The 19,375-nt window shown below is 60.6% G+C and overlaps 1 protein-coding gene across 1 annotated transcript in view; it reads left to right on the top strand.

Moving 5' to 3' along the window:
• COG5 (component of oligomeric golgi complex 5) overlaps positions 1-19,375 on the top strand; it is a 36,011-nt gene that overhangs the window by 12,410 nt on the left and 4,226 nt on the right. The window contains exons 7-18 of the mRNA XM_078874954.1: positions 9,233-9,363; positions 11,010-11,172; positions 11,889-12,004; positions 12,439-12,516; positions 13,533-13,614; positions 14,445-14,652; positions 15,875-16,036; positions 16,814-16,913; positions 17,207-17,317; positions 17,597-17,659; positions 18,110-18,213; positions 19,008-19,263. Of these exons, the coding sequence (XP_078731080.1) occupies positions 9,233-9,363; positions 11,010-11,172; positions 11,889-12,004; positions 12,439-12,516; positions 13,533-13,614; positions 14,445-14,652; positions 15,875-16,036; positions 16,814-16,913; positions 17,207-17,317; positions 17,597-17,659; positions 18,110-18,213; positions 19,008-19,263 (1,574 nt within the window). The remainder of the gene's footprint in view (positions 1-9,232; positions 9,364-11,009; positions 11,173-11,888; positions 12,005-12,438; positions 12,517-13,532; positions 13,615-14,444; positions 14,653-15,874; positions 16,037-16,813; positions 16,914-17,206; positions 17,318-17,596; positions 17,660-18,109; positions 18,214-19,007; positions 19,264-19,375) is intronic.

The following is a 19,375-nucleotide window of genomic DNA, read 5'->3' as shown; positions in this document are numbered from 1 at the left end:
TAGGTGGTTGATGGTTGTTGTAAGTGGTTGATGGTGGTTGTAGGTGGTTGATGGTTGTTGTAAGTGGTTGATGGTGGTTGTAGGTGGTTGATGGTTGTTGTAAGTGGTTGATGGTGGTTGTAGGTGGTTGATGGTTGTTGTAAGTGGTTGATGGTGGTTGTAGGTGGTTGATGGTTGTTGTAAGTGGTTGATGGTGGTTGTAGGTGGTTGATGGTTGTTGTAAGTGGTTGATGGTGGTTGTAGGTGGTTGATGGTTGTTGTAAGTGGTTGATGGTGGTTGTAGGTGGTTGATGGTTGTTGTAAGTGGTTGATGGTGGTTGTAGGTGGTTGATGGTTGTTGTAAGTGGTTGTAGGTGGTGGTAGGTGGTTGATGGTTGTTGTAGGTGGTTGATGGTGGTTGTAGGTGGTGGTAGGTGGTTGATGGTTGTTGTAGGTGGTTGATGGTGGTTGTAGGTGGTGGTAGGTGGTTGATGGTTGTTGTAAGTGGTTGATGGTGGTTGTGGGTGGTAGTTGTTTTTGGCAGAACGACTTAATTAATTGGCTGTGTCAGGTGGAGGAGGGTTTACGACACAAACGTTACCTGTCTTATTATTATTTGGAACTGGGAGGGAGCAGTGGAGAGCAGCCCCCCAGAAGATGACATGACAGAACTACTCGTGAGATCGCTCTCAATCTACCCACCACTATCATCGTCGCACTCGCTCGCAAGGCGTTTCAACCGCTCGCGGATCGTGACTCGCAGCGGCGACCTGTGGTAGTCGCTCGTCGTGGCCATTGGCAGCGGCTGCTTGATAATCACCCTTGGGTGGTGACTCGGAGTGTAGGTTTGTGTGTTGAACTTCTTTTCCACCGCACCTCGCCAACTGTGGCTACGAGCGGTATCCAGCATCGCGGTCACTGTTGTCGGCGGCCTTCACTCTCGCGTGGTGACGACCTCGGTGACGCAGCGCTCCGTCGTGTCGCTGAGCTGCGTGACCTCGACCCGGAGGCGCGCGAGGGCGCGACCCCCGCGCAACACCCCCGGCCCGGGGTCGGGGGTCGCGTGCCGCCCGGGGCTCGCGCCGACGCCCGCCCTCCCCCTCGGCCCCTCCCCTTCCTCCTCCCCCTCCTCCTCCACGCCGTCGGGAAGACCCCTCTCCGCCCGCCAGCCCGGCGCCCTCCCGGCGCCGTCCAACATGCGGCGCCGCCACCGGCGGAACCGAGGCCGGGCGGCGCCGGCGTCGGGGCCGGCCGGGCGCCGGCAGAGGGCGGCGGCGATGGCCTCGCGCACGCCCTGCCGCGTGAAGCCGTAGAGCGCCGGGTGCAACGCCGCGGTGGCGTAGGCGAGGGCCAGAAGCGCCGGCCTCACCCGCAGCGCCAGCGCCAGCCCCTCGTCGCCGTCGGCGCCGCCCGCCGTCGCGGCGAGCACGAGGTTGAGCGTCTGCACGGGCGCCCAGCAGCCGGCGAAGGAGCCGACGATGGCGAGCGAGGTGCGCAGCACGCGGCGCTTACGCGCGCGGCGCTCGCGGTGCCGCCGCACGGCGCGCTTGATGGCGAGCACCACCGCTACCGACGCGTGCACGCCCATGGGCGCCGGCTTGACCGCCGGCTCCAACGTCGGCGCCGCAGGGGTCCGCGCCGTCGGCTTGGCGCCGCCCGCGCCGTGCAGCCCCGACGCGAAGCGGAAGCGCAGCGCGCGCACGATCTTGCCGTACGTGAGCAGCATGGCGCCGGTCGCCAGCAGAAAAACCGGCGCCTGGGGAACGAGGTGGTCGAAGCGCAGGCGTATCTCGGAGCCGCGACCCCCGCTACGCCCAGAGCCGGCTCCGTCGATGCTGTCGTTACCGATGTTGGTGCCGGCGTTTGGGCCGCGTCGGTTGGGCTGCTGCAGGATCCAGTCGGGTCGCATGAGCGGGCAGGCGAAGGCGGCGGCAGACAGCGCCCAGAGGGAGGCGAGCACGGCTCCAGCGCGACGCGGCGTGAGGAGGCGGCTGGTGGGGCGCACGCCCATGTCGTAGCGGTCGAGCGTCACCAGCAGCACGCCCGTCGACGTGGCGACGCCCGCGAAACTGGCGCACGCCTCGTGCAGCGCGTACAGGTCGCCGGCGCCGCCGCCCGGTCGCCGGTCCCGTTGCTGACGCCCGTCCTCCTCCGGTGCGACGGGGTTCTCGGTTTCATTTTTGGCGCCGGCGCCAGTAGGTCCGGGGGCCGACGAGGAGGCGATACTCTGGCCGGTCCTGACGTGCGCCGTCCCCCGCCCCGCGGCGTGACCTCCGCGGGGCTCCGTCGGCGGCGCCGGCGGCTTCTCCGCAGCCCGACGGGGCGACGCCGGGAATCGCCGCCGGAGCATCGCCGGCCGACGCGATCGCGTCCCGGTCGACCCCGGGGCCGGTCGGCGTCGGCGGCGGCACCCCAGGGTAGAACGGCACGGACGCCAGCCCGGGCAACAGCGTAGGCACCGGCAGCAGCAACGCGGCCGCGGCCACGGGGGCGCAGGCGACGCTGATGAGCAAGTCCAGCGCGTGCACGCTCGCCGTCACCATGACGCTCACGCTCACCGCCGATCCCCTCCCGCCCACGCCGGCGCCCCCCCCACGAGGCGCCGCCCGCCGACGGCCCCCTCCGTCGCGCCGAGCGGGCCCCGTCCCTCGTGCCGGCGCGGCAGCGGCCGCAGGCTCCGCCGACCGCCAGCACCAGCACGTTGCAGGACAGCCCCAGCACGGCCTCGAGAACCAGCAGGGCGGCCACTCCGGCGCGCAACCACAGCGGCCACGGCTCCTCCATGTCGGGGGCGCCGGCCGCGGCGCCAGGGAGGGACCGTCGAGTGGCGCGTAAAGCGGACGGCGCCGTCGCTCGTGCAGCCGCTAGTCCCGTCGACGGCACCGATGCTCGTGAAGTCGATGGGGCGGTCGTCGTCGCGCTTTCACGCGGTCAGCCGAGGGTCGTTCCGTCCGTCATCTCGGTCGCCCGTGCAGTCGCTAGCACGGTCGGCCCTGCAGTCAGCCATTCTTTCAGGTCTTTCTTGAGCCATTCCTTGAGTGGTTCTCTCAGTCACTGCTCCCTTCAAGCCCTGCGCAAGGAGGGAGAGGGGTGGCCCGTGTACTGGGGACACGCCGAGTGTGGTGAGGCTCGTGTGTGTGTGCGCGTGAGACGGGGGATGGGTGTGGCCTGACCTCCTCCCTGCTCTTCCTCCCCGCTGTGGGGTGAAGGGCGGCTGTGAGAGGTGGTGGTGGTGCCGAGCGTGGGTCGTGTGCATTGTGTGTGTGTGGTGTGTGGAGTCTGGCACGGAGAGTGCGGACGCACATCCTGACATGCGGAAATCATGCACACGGACACACGGCGAAGACAGAGATCCCCCCCGTCCATCGAGTGAACAAGTGTTGTTAGCGAGCACCTGTGAAGGCCGGGATGGTACACGAAGGGGTGGTATGGCCAGAACCACGCACAGCCATCTTTGTCTCCCCAGTGCTGATGTTACGTGCCGCACATGGTACTCGTTTAAGGCTGAGTCGACCTAGAGGGTGCCCAGAATTGGGTCAGATGATCACTAATGCTGGCTATGAATTGGAAGTGAACTCGGTGCGCCGAGTTTATAGCGCAGTGCATTCACCACGACACTCGCTCCTCGTCCACGCACACACGCACACGCGTAACACATACACATACACGCTTACACGCGTAGAAATACACACAGACGTAGCTACACGCTTGCATGTACACTCGCGCAACGCATCCAGATGCAGCCTCGTACATGGACCGACACTTGCACAGACAAAGACAAAGCACACACACCACACTCACCTGAACACGCACTCACCAGCATACACACACCACACTCACCAGCATACACACACCACACTCACCAGCATACACACACCACACTCACCAGCATACACACACCACACTCACCAGCACACACACACCACACTCACCAGCATACACACACCACACTCACCAGCATACACACACCACACTCACCAGCATACACACACCACACTCACCTGTACACGCACCAGCATACACACACCACACTCATCTGTACACACATCAGCATACACACACCACACTCACCAGCATACACACACCACACTCACCTGTACACACACCACACTCACCAGCATACACACACCACACTCACCAGCATACACACACCACACTCACCAGCACACACACACCACACTCACCAGCATACACACACCACACTCACCAGCATACACACACCACACTCACCAGCATACACACACCACACTCACCAGCATACACACCCCACACGAACCAGCATACACACACCACACTCACCTGTACACGCACCAGCATATACACACCACACTCACCAGCATACACACTCCACACTCACCAGCATACACACACCACACTCACCTGTACACACACCACACTCACCAGCATTCACACACCACACTCACCAGCATACACACACCACACTCACCAGCATACACACACCACACACTCCACACTCACCTGTACACACACCACGCACACCACACTCACCTGTACACACACCACACCCACCAGCACACACACACCACACTCACCCGCATACACACACCACACACTCCACACTCACCTGTACACACACCACACTCACCAGCACACACACACCACACTCACCAGCACACACACACCACACTCACCAGCACACACACACCACACTCACCTGTACACACACCACACTCACCAGCACACACACACCACACTCACCAGCACACACACACCACACTCACCAGCACACACACACCACACTCACCAGCACACACACACCACACTCACCAGCATACACACACCACACTCACCAGCACACACACACCACACTCACCAGCACACACACACCACACTCACCAGCATACACACACCACACTCACCAGCATACACACACCACACTCACCAGCACACACACACCACACTCACCAGCACACACACACCACACTCACCAGCACACACACACCACACTCACCAGCATACACACACCACACTCACCAGCACACACACACCACACTCACCAGCACACACACACCACACTCACCAGCACACACACACCACACTCACCAGCACACACACACCACACTCACCAGCACACACACACCACACTCACCAGCATACACACACCACACTCACCAGCATACACACACCACACGCACCAGCATACACACACCACACTCACCAGCACACACACCACACTCACCAGCATACACACACCACACTCACCAGCATACACACACCACACACACCACACTCACCTGTACACACACCACACTCACCTGTACACACACACCACACTCACCACACTCACCTGTACACACACCACACTCACCTGTACACACACCACACTCACCTGTACACACACCACACTCACCTGTACACACACCACACTCACCTGTACACACACCACACTCACCTGTACACACACCACACTCACCTGTACACACACCACACTCACCTGTACACGCACTCACCTGTATGGCATCGCGTCGGAGTTCCGCGTCGCCCACGCTGGCCTGCCGCTCCACTCTCCCTCTCACGCTGTCCACTCTCTCCAACTCTGTCTGCGAGGCTGCCTCTCTGATGATGTCGCTCTCTCTCCTCGCTCTTCCCTATCGCGCCCTCCTTCACGGCTCTCTCTCTCTGATTATCTCTCTCCCCTGCCTTTCCTGCTCCCCGTGCTGTCGTGAGCTGAGTCTGCACTGCTCGGAGACTCCCCTCACTCGCCCTCCCCTCTCCCCTCGCTCGCCCCCCCCCCTCACTCCCCCCCCTCACTCCCCCCCTCCTCCCTCTAGCTGTCTGTCACTCGTCGCACTCCCTTCCCAATTACTCACTCCCTCCTCACTCCCTCCTCACTCCCTTCACTCTCCCCTCTGCACCCCCCCCTCTCCCTTCCCAATTACTCACTCCCTCCTCACTCCCTCCTCACTCCCTTCACTCTCCCCTCTGCACCCCCCTCTCTCCCTTCCCAATTACTCACTCCCTTCCTCACTCCCTCCTCACTCCCTTCACTCTCCCCTCTGCACCCCCCCTCTCCCTTCCCAATTACTCACTCCCTCCTCACTCCCTTCACTCTCCCCTCTGCACCCCCCCCCCTCTCTCCCTTCGCGCTCCCCTCTGCACCCCCCCCCTCTCCCTTCGTTCTCCCCTCTGCACACCCCCCCTCTCCCTTCGCTCTCCCCTCTGCACACCCCCCCCCTCTCCCTTCGTTCTCCCCTCTGCACACCCCCCCTCTCCCTTCGCGCTCCCCTCTGCACCCCCCCCCTCTCCCTTCGTTCTCCCCTCTGCACACCCCCCCTCTCCCTTCGTTCTCTCCTCTGCACACCCCCCCTCTCCCTTCGCGCTCCCCTCTGCACCCCCCCCCCCTCTCCCTTCGTTCTCCCCTCTGCACACCCCCCCCCTCTCCCTTCGTTCTCCCCTCTGCACACCCCCCCTCTCCCTTCGCTCTCCCCTCTGCACACCCCCCCCTCTCTCCCTTCGCTCTCCCCTCTGCACCCCCCCCTCTCCCTTCGCTCTCCCCTCTGCACCCCCCCCCCCTCTCCCTTCAATCTCCCCTCTGCACCCCCCCCCTCTCCCTTCGCTCTCCCCTCTGCACACCCCCCCCTCTCCCTTCGTTCTCCCCTCTGCACACCCCCCCTCTCCCTTCGCTCTCCCCTCTGCACACCCCCCCCCTCTCTCCCTTCGCTCTCCCCTCTGCACCCCCCCCTCTCCCTTCGCTCTCCCCTCTGCACCCCCCCCCCCTCTCCCTTCAATCTCCCCTCTGCACCCCCCCCTCTCTCCCTTTGCTCTCCCCTCTGCACACCCCCCCCCTCTCCTTTCAATCTCCCCTCTGCACCCCCCCCTCTCCCTTCGCTCTCCCCTCTGCACCCCCCCCCCCTCTCCCTTCAATCTCCCCTCTGCACCCCCCCCTCTCTCCCTTCGCTCTCCCCTCTGCACACCCCCCCCCTCTCCTTTCAATCTCCCCTCTGCACCCCCCCCCTCTCTCCCTTTGCTCTCCCCTCTGCACACCCCCCCCCTCTCCCTTCAATCTCCCCTCTGCACCCCCCCCCTCTCTCCCTTTGCTCTCCCCTCTGCACACCCCCCCCCTCTCCCTTCAATCTCCCCTCTGCACCCCCCCCCTCTCCCTTCGCTCTCCCCTCTGCACACCCCCCCCCTCTCTTCCTTCGCTCTCCCCTCTGCACACCCCCCCCCTCTCTCCCTTCGCTCTCCCCTCTGCACACCCCCCTCTCTCCCCGTGCTCTCTGTGAGGACCAAACTCTCTGGGGAGAGTCTCTATGGGGGCCGAGGAAGTGGGGCCAGGTGGGGAGTGTTGGAAGGAGCTCTCTGTAGGGTGTGTGTAGTGTGTGTGTGTAGACTGTGTGGTGTGTGTAGTGTGTGTGTGGTGTGTGTGGACTCTGTGTGTGGGGTGTGTGTGTACCCTGTGTGTGGTGTGTGTAGACTCTGTGTGGTGTGTGTGTAGTGTGTGTGTGGTGTGTGTGGACTCTGTGTGTGGTGTGTGTGTGTACCCTGTGTGTGGTGTGTGTAGACCCTGTGTGTGGTGTGTGTGTGCACACTGTGTTTGTGTGTGTACACTGTGTGTGGTGTGTATGTACACCCTGTGTGTGTGTGTAGACACTGTGCGGTCTGTGTGTGTGTAGACCCTGTGTGTGCTGCGTGTGTGCGTGTGGTGTGTGTGTGGTGTGTGTGTACCCTGTGTAGGGTGTGTGTGTAGACTCTGTGTGTGGTGTGTGTGTACACTATGTGTGCTGCGTGTGTACACTGTGTGTGCTGCGTGTGTAGACTCTGTGTGGTGTGTGTACCCTGTGTGTGTGTGTAGACTCTGTGTGGTGTGTGTGTAGACCCTGTGTGTGCTGCGTGTGTGCTGCGTGTGGTGTGCGAGTGTAGACAGGAGTAGTTCACTGCACGCGGAGGCCCCTGTCCAGCCGGCGTTAGGCTGTTAATTGAAGGCCGCTGTGGTCGATGCTGGGCAGTGGCCTAACGAGGTCACACGTGGCACTGAACCCCCGGGGAGGGGCAAGTGTGGTACACTGTATGATTGTGTGCATGTTATGTGTTTGTATAAAAAAGACTGTTGCTTTTCACAATGCCATACGGAAGAAGAAGAAGATCTGTGTTTGTGTATATATATAGCTGTGTTTGTATATATATATCTGTGTTTGTGTATATATATCTGTGTTTGTGTATATCTGGGGAACCGTGGTGCAGTGGTTAACGCACCGCGCTACGAACCCGGCGATCCGTGTTTGATTCCCGCTCACGGTCACCTACACCAGTGACGATTGTCTGAACCGGTCCTGGGCATCCCCTAGGTCGACTCAGCCTTAAATTAGTACCTAGTGTGGTGTGTAAACATCACCACTGGGGAGACAAAGGGGGTCGGGCGTGGTGCTGACCACGCATCCCCTCTTGTGCCATGCCAGCGTTCATGGGTGCTACTCGCAAACAGCACAGTCTGTCGGCGGTAGGAGGGATCTTTGTGTGTGTATATATCTGTTGGCGGTAGGAGGGATCTTTGTGTGTGTATATATCTGTCGGCTGTAGGAGGGATCTTTGTGTGTGTATATATCTGTCGGCTGTAGGAGGGATCTTTGTGTGTGTATATATCTGGTGGGGAGCAGGAGGCAAGGGCTTAGCGCCGTTTACAGCCCTGAGCTAGTGGTGGAAATTCAACATTCATATGGCGGGGGGTGGGCCCATCCATAGAGCCATCACTGTTGACTTCCCCACAAAGCGGAGGGATGAAGGGCACGAGTTTGGCCCCCCGACCAGCAGTTGAGCTTTTGCAACCTTCCGCTTGCGAGCGGCTCGCTTCACCCGAGGCCGGGGTCGAGAAGAAGTCCTCCTCTGCATTCAGTCTCTCATCGATGGCCCCGAGCACCCTGGCGCCGGATCGTCTCGAAAGATTTCCAGTTTCCCGGCGTCAAACTCAAACCCGCGCTGTGCGGGGCTAAGGCGGCGGTGGCGATGTATTCTAATGAGGCGGTTATGCTAATGAGGGAGAAGAGAAGCGGGTTTCCACGGCGCGTCGGCCGCCCCGGCGATGCTATTAATAGCGCCACGGCAGCCGCTGCGTGGCTGATTAATGTAACTGGAACATGCGGCTTGCGAACTCGCTGTGCCGCCAACTCGGCAAGATGAGCTCGATTCCCGTGCCGCGGCCGGAGCGGTGAGCGATGCGCTTGACGGATCATCGCCTTGGTGCGCCGCGTCGGCCTTGATAGGCGCTCGCTAATGTCGCCGTGCTCTCTGTGTGCAGACTACCTGTGCCAGGGTGTGGACCTGTCAGGGGTGGAGGTGATCGCGGGCGACCTGGTGTTCATCGCGAGGGCGCGCGGGGAGGTGGAGGCCCAGGGCTCCAGGCTGCTGCAGCAGGGCATGGAGACCCAGGTGCGTGTGAACTGTGCCCACGTCACGCCGCACCTCCCCCAGCTCCTGGAGCATGGAGCGGTGAGAGACGGAGAGAGACACAGGGAGAGAAAGAGGTGCAGATTGAGGGACAGACACAGCAAAACACAGAGACGGCAAAAGAGACAGATAGAGACAGACGGCGAGATAGAGACTGCATTTGACGCCATGGGGGGCTGCACGGAGTCGGATGTGCAGTCTCCAACCCTCATCCTATACAACGCTATCACTCTGGCCTCTCTCCTATTGTAGTTCGTGTTATGAAGACAACTTGGTAGAGGAATGCGTTGGCGCGAGTCTACGACGCTATTTCACCGAGAGCGATTTCCGTCATGGCCGTCGAGATTTGTTTTGACCCAGTGGAAAAATAATTAACTCGGAAATTCCTGAAAACAGCCGCGTCCCATTCCAGCAGGGACGGAGCGAGCATCCCAGTGGAGCGGCCTGGGTACGCGTTGGCATGGTTACCGAGCAGGGCCCCCGAACGTACCGATGCATCCTCGTGTGTGTGCGCGTGTGTGTGTGTGAGCGCGTGTGTGTGCGTGTGTGTGTGTGAGCGCGTGTGTGTGTGTGAGCGTGTGTGTGTGCGTGTGTGTGTGTGTGAGCGCGTGTGTGTGTGTGAGCGTGTGTGTGTGCGTGTGTGTGTGTGTGAACGCGTGGGAGCGGTAGTGTAGCGGTTAGCTTGCTACGAACCTGGCGACGCGGGTTCGATTCCCGCTCACGACCAACATCGGTGACGATTATCTGAACAGGTCCTGGGCCTCCCCTAGGTCGACTCAGCCGCAAATGAGTACCCGGTGCGATGTGTAAACATCGCCACTAGGGAGACAAAGGCGGCCGGGCGTGATGTTGGCCACCCACCCCTTGTGTGCCGTGCCGGCCTTCATAGGTGCTCGCTAACAACACTTGCCCCTACAGTCTGTTGCAGGCTATACGGGCATCTTTGTTTTGTGAGCGCCCCAATAGGTCCCCGCTTCTCCCCGGTGTCCACCTTGCCTGATGTCCACCCTCCCCAGTGTGGTGGCCACCTCTCCCCGGTGTCCACCTTGCCTGATGTGTTCCACTGTTGATCTGGAGGAGCGGGGGTGGTGGTGGGGGTCGGCGGTGGATGTGCGGCGCCGCCGTTAACGCAATTAGAGGCCATTATGGATCGATTGGGGCGCCTTGTTAGGGCCACAGCCCAACCATGGGGCGCTCGTTAGGGTTCGACACCAACGCACAGGGGAGGTCGCGCGCTCGTGTGTGGGTGTGTGTGTGTGTGCGTGCGTGCGTGCGTATGCATATCTGTGTGTGTGCGGTGGCGCAGTGGTGTAGCAGCACTGCACTACGAACTTGGCGAATCGAGTTCGATTGCAGCTCATGGCCAACATCGGTGACGATTATCTAAACCGGTCCTGGGCCTCAGCTAGGTCGCCTCAGCCTCGTCTTGTAAACATCGCCACTCGGGAGACAAAGGCGGCCGGGCGTGGTGCTGGCCACCCACCCCCTCTTGTGCCGTGCCGTCCTTCGTAGGTTCTACTCGCTAACAGCACTTGCCCCTACAGTCTGTTGAGGCAATACGGGAGGGGGGGATCTTTGTCCTTCTGTACGTATACGTGTGCGCGTGCGTGCGCGTGTCTCCCCACCAGAACCCCACGCAGGTGGGCACGGCGCTGCAGGTGTTCCACAACCTGGGCGGGCTGGCCACCACGGTGGGGCGCGTCCTGGAGTCGGCACGCGCCACGCTGCACGAGCAGACGCGCCGAGCGCTGGACGCGCGCGCCCTCAGCCAGGCCGTGGGGGGCTCACGCGGTGAGGGGGGCGGCGAGGCAGGGCCGAGATGAGTGGGAGGAGTGCGTGTGTGCGGCGGGCATGGTGGCGGTGCAAGGTGAGCGAGTGAAAGTGAATGCAGGAAGCGCGGTGAGCGGACGAGGGTGAGTGGGTACAGACGGGCGAGTGGGTGGGTGGGTGTGGTGAGGCTGGAGGGGGCATACAGGGTGACGGTGGGCGAGGGGGAAGTTGACGGGTGTGGGGAGAGTGGGGTGAGTGGAGGGAAAGGTGAGGGGGGTGGTGATGAGTGTTGAAGGGGGCGTGCGGGGTCAAGGGCAACGGAGGTGATCCGAAGGCGTCTGTTTTCACGCCCGTTATAACCCCCCGGTCTCACGCACACAGATGCAATTACCATCGACCACTGCGCGTGCAAGCGCGTCTTTGTGTGGGGCAGCGGAGCGGTGGTTAGCGCTACGCTGCGCCACGAACCCGGCGACCCGAGTTTGATTCCCGCTCACGGTCAGCACCAATGACAATTATCTGAACCGGTCCTGGGCCTCCTCTAGGTCGACTCGGCCTCAAATAAGTTCCCGGTTCAGCGTGTAAACATCGGCGTTGTGGAGACAAAGGGGGCCCGGGCGTGGCGCTGGCTACCCACCCCCTCGTGCGCCGTCCCAGCCTTCATAGGTTGCTCACTAACAGCACTTTCCCCAAAAAGTCTATGGAAGCTACACGGGGGATCTTTGTCTGTGTGCCAGGCTCGGCTCCGGGCCGCACCTCCATGGTCGCCCCCGGCAACTCGGCCGCGTTCCGTGCAGCTCTGTGGACCAACGTGGAGCGGCTCATGGACCACGTGTTCTCAGCCTGCACCCAGGTAGCTTGCTGTCCACCCTCACTGCTGTCCACCCTCGCTGGTGTCCACCGATGCTGGTGTGTGTGTGCGCGTGTCTTTGTGTGCACGTCTGTGGAGAGCGGTGGCGCAGCGATTAGCACGCTGAGCTACGGAGCCGGCGGCCCGAGTTTGAATCCCGCTCACGGCCAATGCCGGTGACGATGATCCGAACCGGTCCTGGGCCTTCCCTAGGTCGACTCAGCCTCAAATTTTTACCTGTGGCGGTGTGTAGATATCGCCAATGGAGAGACAAGTAAACATAGCCAATGGGGAGACAAAGGCGGCTGGGTGCGGTGTTAGCCACCCACCCCCTCGTGCGCCGTGCCGGCCTTCGTTGGTACTCCTCACTAACTCCACTTTCCCAACAGCCTGCTGAAGGCTACATGGGGGATCTCTGTTCTTTTGTGGGGGTGTAGGTGCAGCACCTGGAGAAGGTTTTGGCAAAAAAACGAGACCCAATCACCCACGTGGGCTTCCTGGATGAGCTGGCAAAGGTCACGCAGAGCACACACAACACACAACACACACACAACACACACACAACACACACACAGAACACACAGAACACACAGAACACACAACTCACACACACCACACACACCACACACACACAACACACACACCACACACACACAACACACACAACACACACATAACACACAACACACACACAACACACGCACAACACACGCACAACACACACAACACACACAAAACAAACACACACACCACACACACACCACACACACACACAACACACAACACACACACAACACACACACCACACACACACACCACACACACAACATACACACAGCACACACACAGCACACACACACAACACACACACACACAACACACACACACAGCACACACACACAACACACACACACAGCACACACACAACACACACACACAGCACACACACAACACATACACTTGCTGAACACACACCCAGAGCACAAACACATCCTGCTGAACACGCCCCAGATTACATTACTGTGTGCTGTCACGTGTTGCTTTAGTGTGTAGTGTGTGTGTGGTGCGCGTGTGTGGTGCGTATGTGGTGTGTGTCCTACATGTTGACATGTGCTGTGTGTGTTGATGTTTGGTGTGCTTTGATGTATGTGTTGATTTTTGTTCATACGTGTGTTGACGTGTGTTTACGTGTGTGTGTGGTGTGTGTGGTGTGTGGGGTGTGTGGTGTGTGTGTGGGGTGTATGGTGTGTGTGTGTGGTGTGTGTGTGTGGTGTGTGGGGTGTGTGTGTGTAGTGTGTGTGTGGTGTGTGTGTGTGTGGTGTGTGGGGTGTGTGTGGTGTGTGGTGTGTGTGTGTGTGTGTGGTGTGTGTGTGTGGTGTGTGGGGTGTGTGTGTGGGGTGTGTGTGTGTGTGGGGTGTGTGGTGTGTGTGTGGTGTGTGTGTGTGGGGTGTGTGGTGTGTGTGTGGTGTGTGTGTGGTGTGTGTGTGTGTGGTGGCGTGTTGACGCGATGGTTTGGGTTGTGTGTGAGCAGGAGGGCCAGGCTGACATCCTGGTCTCGTTCTGGGCATCAGTGACGCAAATGCTCAGCACCGAACTCCAGAAGGCAGCCAGTGGTGAGGTCACAGCCCTCGCTCACCCCTCACTCACCCCTCACTCACCTCTCACTCACCCCTCACTCACCCCTCACTCACCCCTCACTCACCCCTCACTCACCTCTCACCCACTTTTCACTCACCCCTCACTCACCCCTCACTCACCCCTCACTCACCCCTCACTCACCCCTCACTCACCTCTCACTCACCCCTCACTCACCCCTCACTCACCCCTCACTCACCCCTCACTCACCCCTCACTCACCCCTCACTCACCTCTCACCCACTCCTCACTCACCCCTCACTCACCCCTCACTCACCCCTCACTCACCCCTCACTCACCCCTCACTCACCCCTCACTCACCTCTCACTCACCCCTCACTCACCCCTCACTCACCCCTCACTCACCCCTCACTCACCCCTCACTCACCCCTCACTCACCCCTCACTCACCCCTCACTCACCCCTCACTCACCTCTCACCCACTCCTCACTCACCCCTCACTCACCCCTCACTCACCCCTCACTCACCCCTCACTCACCCCTCACTCACCTCTCACCCACTCCTCACTCACCCCTCACTCACCCCTCACTCACCTCTCACCCACTCCTCACTCACCCCTCACTCACCCCTCACTCACCCCTCACTCACCTCTCACTCACCCCTCACTCACCTCTCACTCACCCCTCACTCACCTCTCACTCACCTCTCACCCACTCCTCACTCACCCCTCACTCACCCCTCACTCACCTCTCACTCACCTCCCATTCACCTCCCATTCACCTCTCACTCACCTCCCGCTCATCTCTCCTCCTGCGTACCCCCCGGCCCCCCTGCCCTGCCGCCCCCGTAGACTCGGGCCCTGTGCGCCAGGCTTTGGAGGGCGAGTACCCCAAACTGCTGCGCCACTGCAGCGAGCTGTGGCGCCGGCTGCAGGCCCCCCCCGGGGCCCCCCACTATGCGCGGCCCCCCCAGGCTTCTGGTCGGCCCGGCGACGGCGCTGCCACGGAGGGGGATGACGCGACGGACGGCGCGGAACGTGCCGCCACGCGCGCTCACGAGTGAGGGCGTGCACCGAGCCTGGCGCGAGAGCTGGCGTCGTTGTACTGTATTGTATGTGTGTATGTACTCGTGTGTGTGTGTGTGGGTATGTGTGTGTGTGGGTGTGTGTGTGTGTGGGTATGTGTGTGTGTGGGTATGTGTGGGTGTGTGTGGGTGTGTGTGTGTGTGTGGGTATGTGTGTGTGTGGGTATGTGTGGGTATGTGTGGGTGTGTGTGGGTGTGTGTGTGTGTGTGGGTATGTGTGTGTGTGGGTATGTGTGGGTGTGTGTGGGTGTGTGTGGGTGTGTGTGTGGGTATGTGTGGGTGTGTGTGTGTGGGTGTGTGTGGGTGTGTGGGTATGTGTGGGTATGTGTGGGTGTGTGTGTGGGTATGTGTGTGGGTATGTGTGGGTGTGTGTGTGTGTGGGTATGTGTGGGTGTGTATGGGTATGTGTGTGTTGTTCTGCGTGGGTATGTGTGTGTGGGTATGTGTGGGTATGTGTGGGTATGTGTGGGTATGTGTGGGTATGTGTGTGGGTATGTGTGTGTGTGTGGGTATGTGTGGGTGTGGGTATGTGTGGGTGTGTGTTTGTGGGTGTGTGTGGGTATGTGTGGGTGTGTGTGTGTGGGTATGTGTGGGTATGTGGGTGTGTGTGTGGGTATGTGTGGGTATGTGTGGGTGTGTGTGTGGGTATGTGTGTGGGTATGTGTGGGTGTGTGTGTGTGGGTATGTGTGGGTGTGTGTGGGTATGTGTGTGTTGTTCTGCGTGGGTATGTGTGTGTGGGTATGTGTGGGTGTGTGGGTATGTGTGGGTGTGTGTGGATATGTGTGTGTTGTTCTGCGTGGGTATGTGTGTGTGGGTATGTTTGGGTGTGTGTGTGTGGGTATGTGTGGGTGTGTGTGTGGGTGTGTGTGGGTATGTGTGTGTGTGTGTGGAGCAGTAGTGTCGCGCTTAGCGTGCTGCGCTACGAACCCAGCGACCCGAGTTCGATTCCCGCTCATGGCCAACTCCACACTGACGATTATATATAATCGTCCTGGGCCTCCCCTAGGTCGATTGAGCCTCAAATGAGTACCTGGTGCAGTGGGTAAAAACTGGGGAGACAAAGACGGCCGGACACGGTGTTGGCCTCCGACCCCCGAGTTCGCCTTGCCGGCCTTCAAAGGTGCCGCTCGCAACTAGCACTTGCCCCATCGTTCTGTTAAAGGCTACATGGTGGACATTTGCCTTTGTGCCCACAGCCCCGAGCAGCACCTGCGCACGTGCGTGCGTCCGTTCGAGGCCACGTACCTTGAAAAGTCGCTCTCGCGCCTCTTCGACCCGGTCAACCTCGGCTTCCCGCCGGGGGCGCGGGGCCCCCCCTCCCTCGACGAGGTGGACTCCCTCGTCCGCATCATCTCCAGGTGCCTCCCCTCTCCCCTCCGCTCCCACCCCCCACCACACCCCCCACCACACCCCCCACCACACCCCCCACCACACCCCCCACCACACCTCGCGCACTACTGCCGAGCTGGGCGTGACGCCGTGTGTGCCGCCCCCACAGTGAGCTGTGTGTGACGCCGCGTGTCGCCACGTGTGTGACGCCCCCACAGTGAGCTGTGTGTGACGCCGCGTGTCACCTCGTGTGTGCCGCCCCCACAGTGAGCTGTGTGTGACGCCGCGTGTCGCCACGTGTGTGACGCCCCCACAGTGAGCTGTGTGTGACGCCGCGTGTCACCTCGTGTGTGCCGCCCCCACAGTGAGCTGTGTGTGACGCCGCGTGTCGCCACGTGTGTGACGCCCCCACAGTGAGCTGTGTGTGACGCCGCGTGTCACCTCGTGTGTGACGCCCCCACAGTGAGCTGTGTGTGACGCCGCCTGTCGCCTCGTGTGTGACGCCCCCACAGTGAGCTGTGTGTGACGCCGCCTGTCGCCACGTGTGTGACGCCCCCACAGTGAGCTGTGTGTGACGCCGCCTGTCGCCTCGTGTGTGACGCCCCCACAGTGAGCTGTGTGTGACGCCGCCTGTCGCCACGTGTGTGACGCCCCCACAGTGAGCTGTGTGTGACGCCGCGTGTCGCCTCGTGTGTGACGCCCCTACAGTGAGCTGTGTGTGACGCCGCGTGTCGCCTCGTGTGTGACGCCCCTACAGTGAGCTGAGTGTGACGCCGCGTGTCACCTCGTATGTGCCGCCCCCACAGTGAGCTGGGTGTGACATCGGTGGACGGAGATCTGAGCTCTGCTGTGGCCAGAAATGTTGCCAAGACGCTGCAGCTGTTTGCTGCCAAATCCGAACAGTTGGTGAGACGCACGCACACTCGCACGTACACTCACACCCGTACACTCACGCACGTACACTCACGCACGTACACGCACGCCCGTATGCACACACACAAAAAACAAAGACACGCACACATAAAGACAAAGACACGCACAAGGACAAATGAATGCACACACGTACAAATACACGCACGCATACGCGCACACAGGCATACATGGATACACAATCACAGGGACACATAGACGTCTACGTACGTGTGTGTTTTTTACATGTGTGTGCGTGTGTGCCTGTGTGTGCCCGTGTGCGTACTCAGCTGTGCACGCAGGGCGAGGGCAGCCAGGTGATCGGGCCCATGACAGACGGGCAGAGACGCAACGTGGCCCTCGTCAACGCCCTTCACCACCTGCACACCTCCACCATCAAGGTGCTCACCACCCTCGCCACTCACTCACTCACTCACCCTTCACACACTCATTCACCTCTGCACGTACACACTCACATATCCACACACACTCGCCTATCTACTCACTCGCTCAATGCATCCACAAAAGCGAAGACAAAGATCCCCTGTGTAGCAAGACCTTCCTGCAAACAAAACTTTGGACTCGGTGTAGTCCTGGATAAATAAATAAGTGTATATATATCATTATGAATGTATATAAATAATGTATACCGGATACCTCCTTGTGCTCGTGTGCTGCAGGTGTTGTCTGGTATTAATGCCTTGCCCCCAGCTGCCATGGAGGCCATTCAGGAAAGCCTGCAGGTGAGGCCTAATACGTCATGGCCATGTTTGCCATGCGTGCACGTGTACACGCGTACACGTGTACACGCGTGTACGTGTGCACGTGTGTGCGTGTGTACGTGTACACGCGTGTACGTGTGAGTGAGGAGCAATTGCACAGCGGTTAGCTGTCAATGTGTCTGGTGTGTGCTGCATCCCTGCACGCTGTGCGTCTGGGTATGTGACCCTCTCTCTCTCCACACGCACGCACGCACACACACGCGCGTGCACACACGCATACAAATGCACACACGCGCGTGCGCACACACGCATACAAATGTACACACGCGCGTGCACACACGCATACAAATGCACACACGCGCGCGTGCACACACACGCATACAAATGTACACACACACGCATACAAATGTACACACACGCGTGCGCACACACGCATCCAAATGCACACACACGCGTGCACGCATTTCCCAGGTGGTAGAGCAGCTGATGGAGAGCACCTTGCGCCCTCAGCTGCAGTCATTCCAGGACGCCGTGGAGGCCATTCTGCTCACGATGCACCAAGAGGACTTCTCAGGGTGGGTGTGTGCAGCCCACGGCGTGCGTGCGTGCATGTGCGTGTCGTGGACACAGACAAACATCCCCTGTATAGCCCCAGCTGGCTGTTTGGGGCAAGTGCCATTAGCTTGCACCTGTGACGGGCAACAGGGCAGACTCGGGGGTGGGTGGCTCGTACCATGCCCAGCCATCTTTGTCTCGCCAGTGCTGATGTTTAAACACCGCATCAGTTGCTCGTTTAAGGCTGAGTCGACCTAGAAGAGGCCCAGAAGCGGTTGAGATATTCATCACCGGTGTGAGTGGCAGTGCTTTGTCTTCGTGCCGTGGGAAGCTCGGTAAGCCGAGTTCCATTCCCACCCACGGCCAACATCTAAATGCAGACATCAGCACTGGGGAGTGTACGTGCTGGCCACCCACACGCCCCCTTGTGTGCTGTGCCGCCCTTCGTCGGTGATCGATAATTGCAACGTGCCCCAACAAAAGTGTGCTTGAGGCCACACGCGGAATCTTCGTTTTGTTGTTTGGATGTGTAAGCGTCCGGGTCCGTGCTATGTGTGCGTCTGCACGTGCGTGTGCCCGTGTTCGTGCGCGCACGTGTGTGCGGTGTGTGTTTGTGTGTGGCCGGAACGGCGGTGCAGTGGTGTTGGCGCACTGTGCAACATCCCGTTCGAGGCCTCACGGGCCATCTTCGGCTATTTGTCCGTATTCCCCATTCCTGTACGGACGCGGGGACGTACCCCACCCGCTTGCCCACCCGCTGACCTGTCTGGCCTCGCGTCCACGGTGCTGCGCGCGTTTGTCCGTCTCCACGCAGGTCCGGCGGTGCCGGCCCCGGTCCCGGCGCCGGCGCCCCCGACGCGGCGCCGTGCTCGCTCTACATGCGCGAGCTCCAGGGCTTCGTGAGCCGCGCCGTCTCAGACTACTTCGGCCCCTGGGCGTGCGCCGCGCTGACGAGCCGCGCCCTGGAGGCGGCGGCAGCACGCGCCGTGCGCTTGTTCGTGCGCCACGCCAGTCTGGTGCGGCCGCTCGGCGAAGCCGGCAAGATGCGGCTGGCGGCCGACTGCGCCCAGGTAAAGAGCCGGCTGGCCGGCTGGCCGGCTGGCGCCACTTCCCGAACGGTTCCTCCATCCTCGTTCCGCCACCGGCGCTGCATCTCCCACGTCTGCCACTTCCTCGCCTCCC

This window comes from Lampetra fluviatilis, chromosome 40, assembly GCF_964198595.1.
Source record: "Lampetra fluviatilis chromosome 40, kcLamFluv1.1, whole genome shotgun sequence".
NCBI lineage: Eukaryota > Metazoa > Chordata > Hyperoartia > Petromyzontiformes > Petromyzontidae > Lampetra > Lampetra fluviatilis.
The sequence above is the reverse complement of the archived record's forward strand: the minus strand, read 5'-3'. Positions and strand labels throughout refer to the sequence as shown.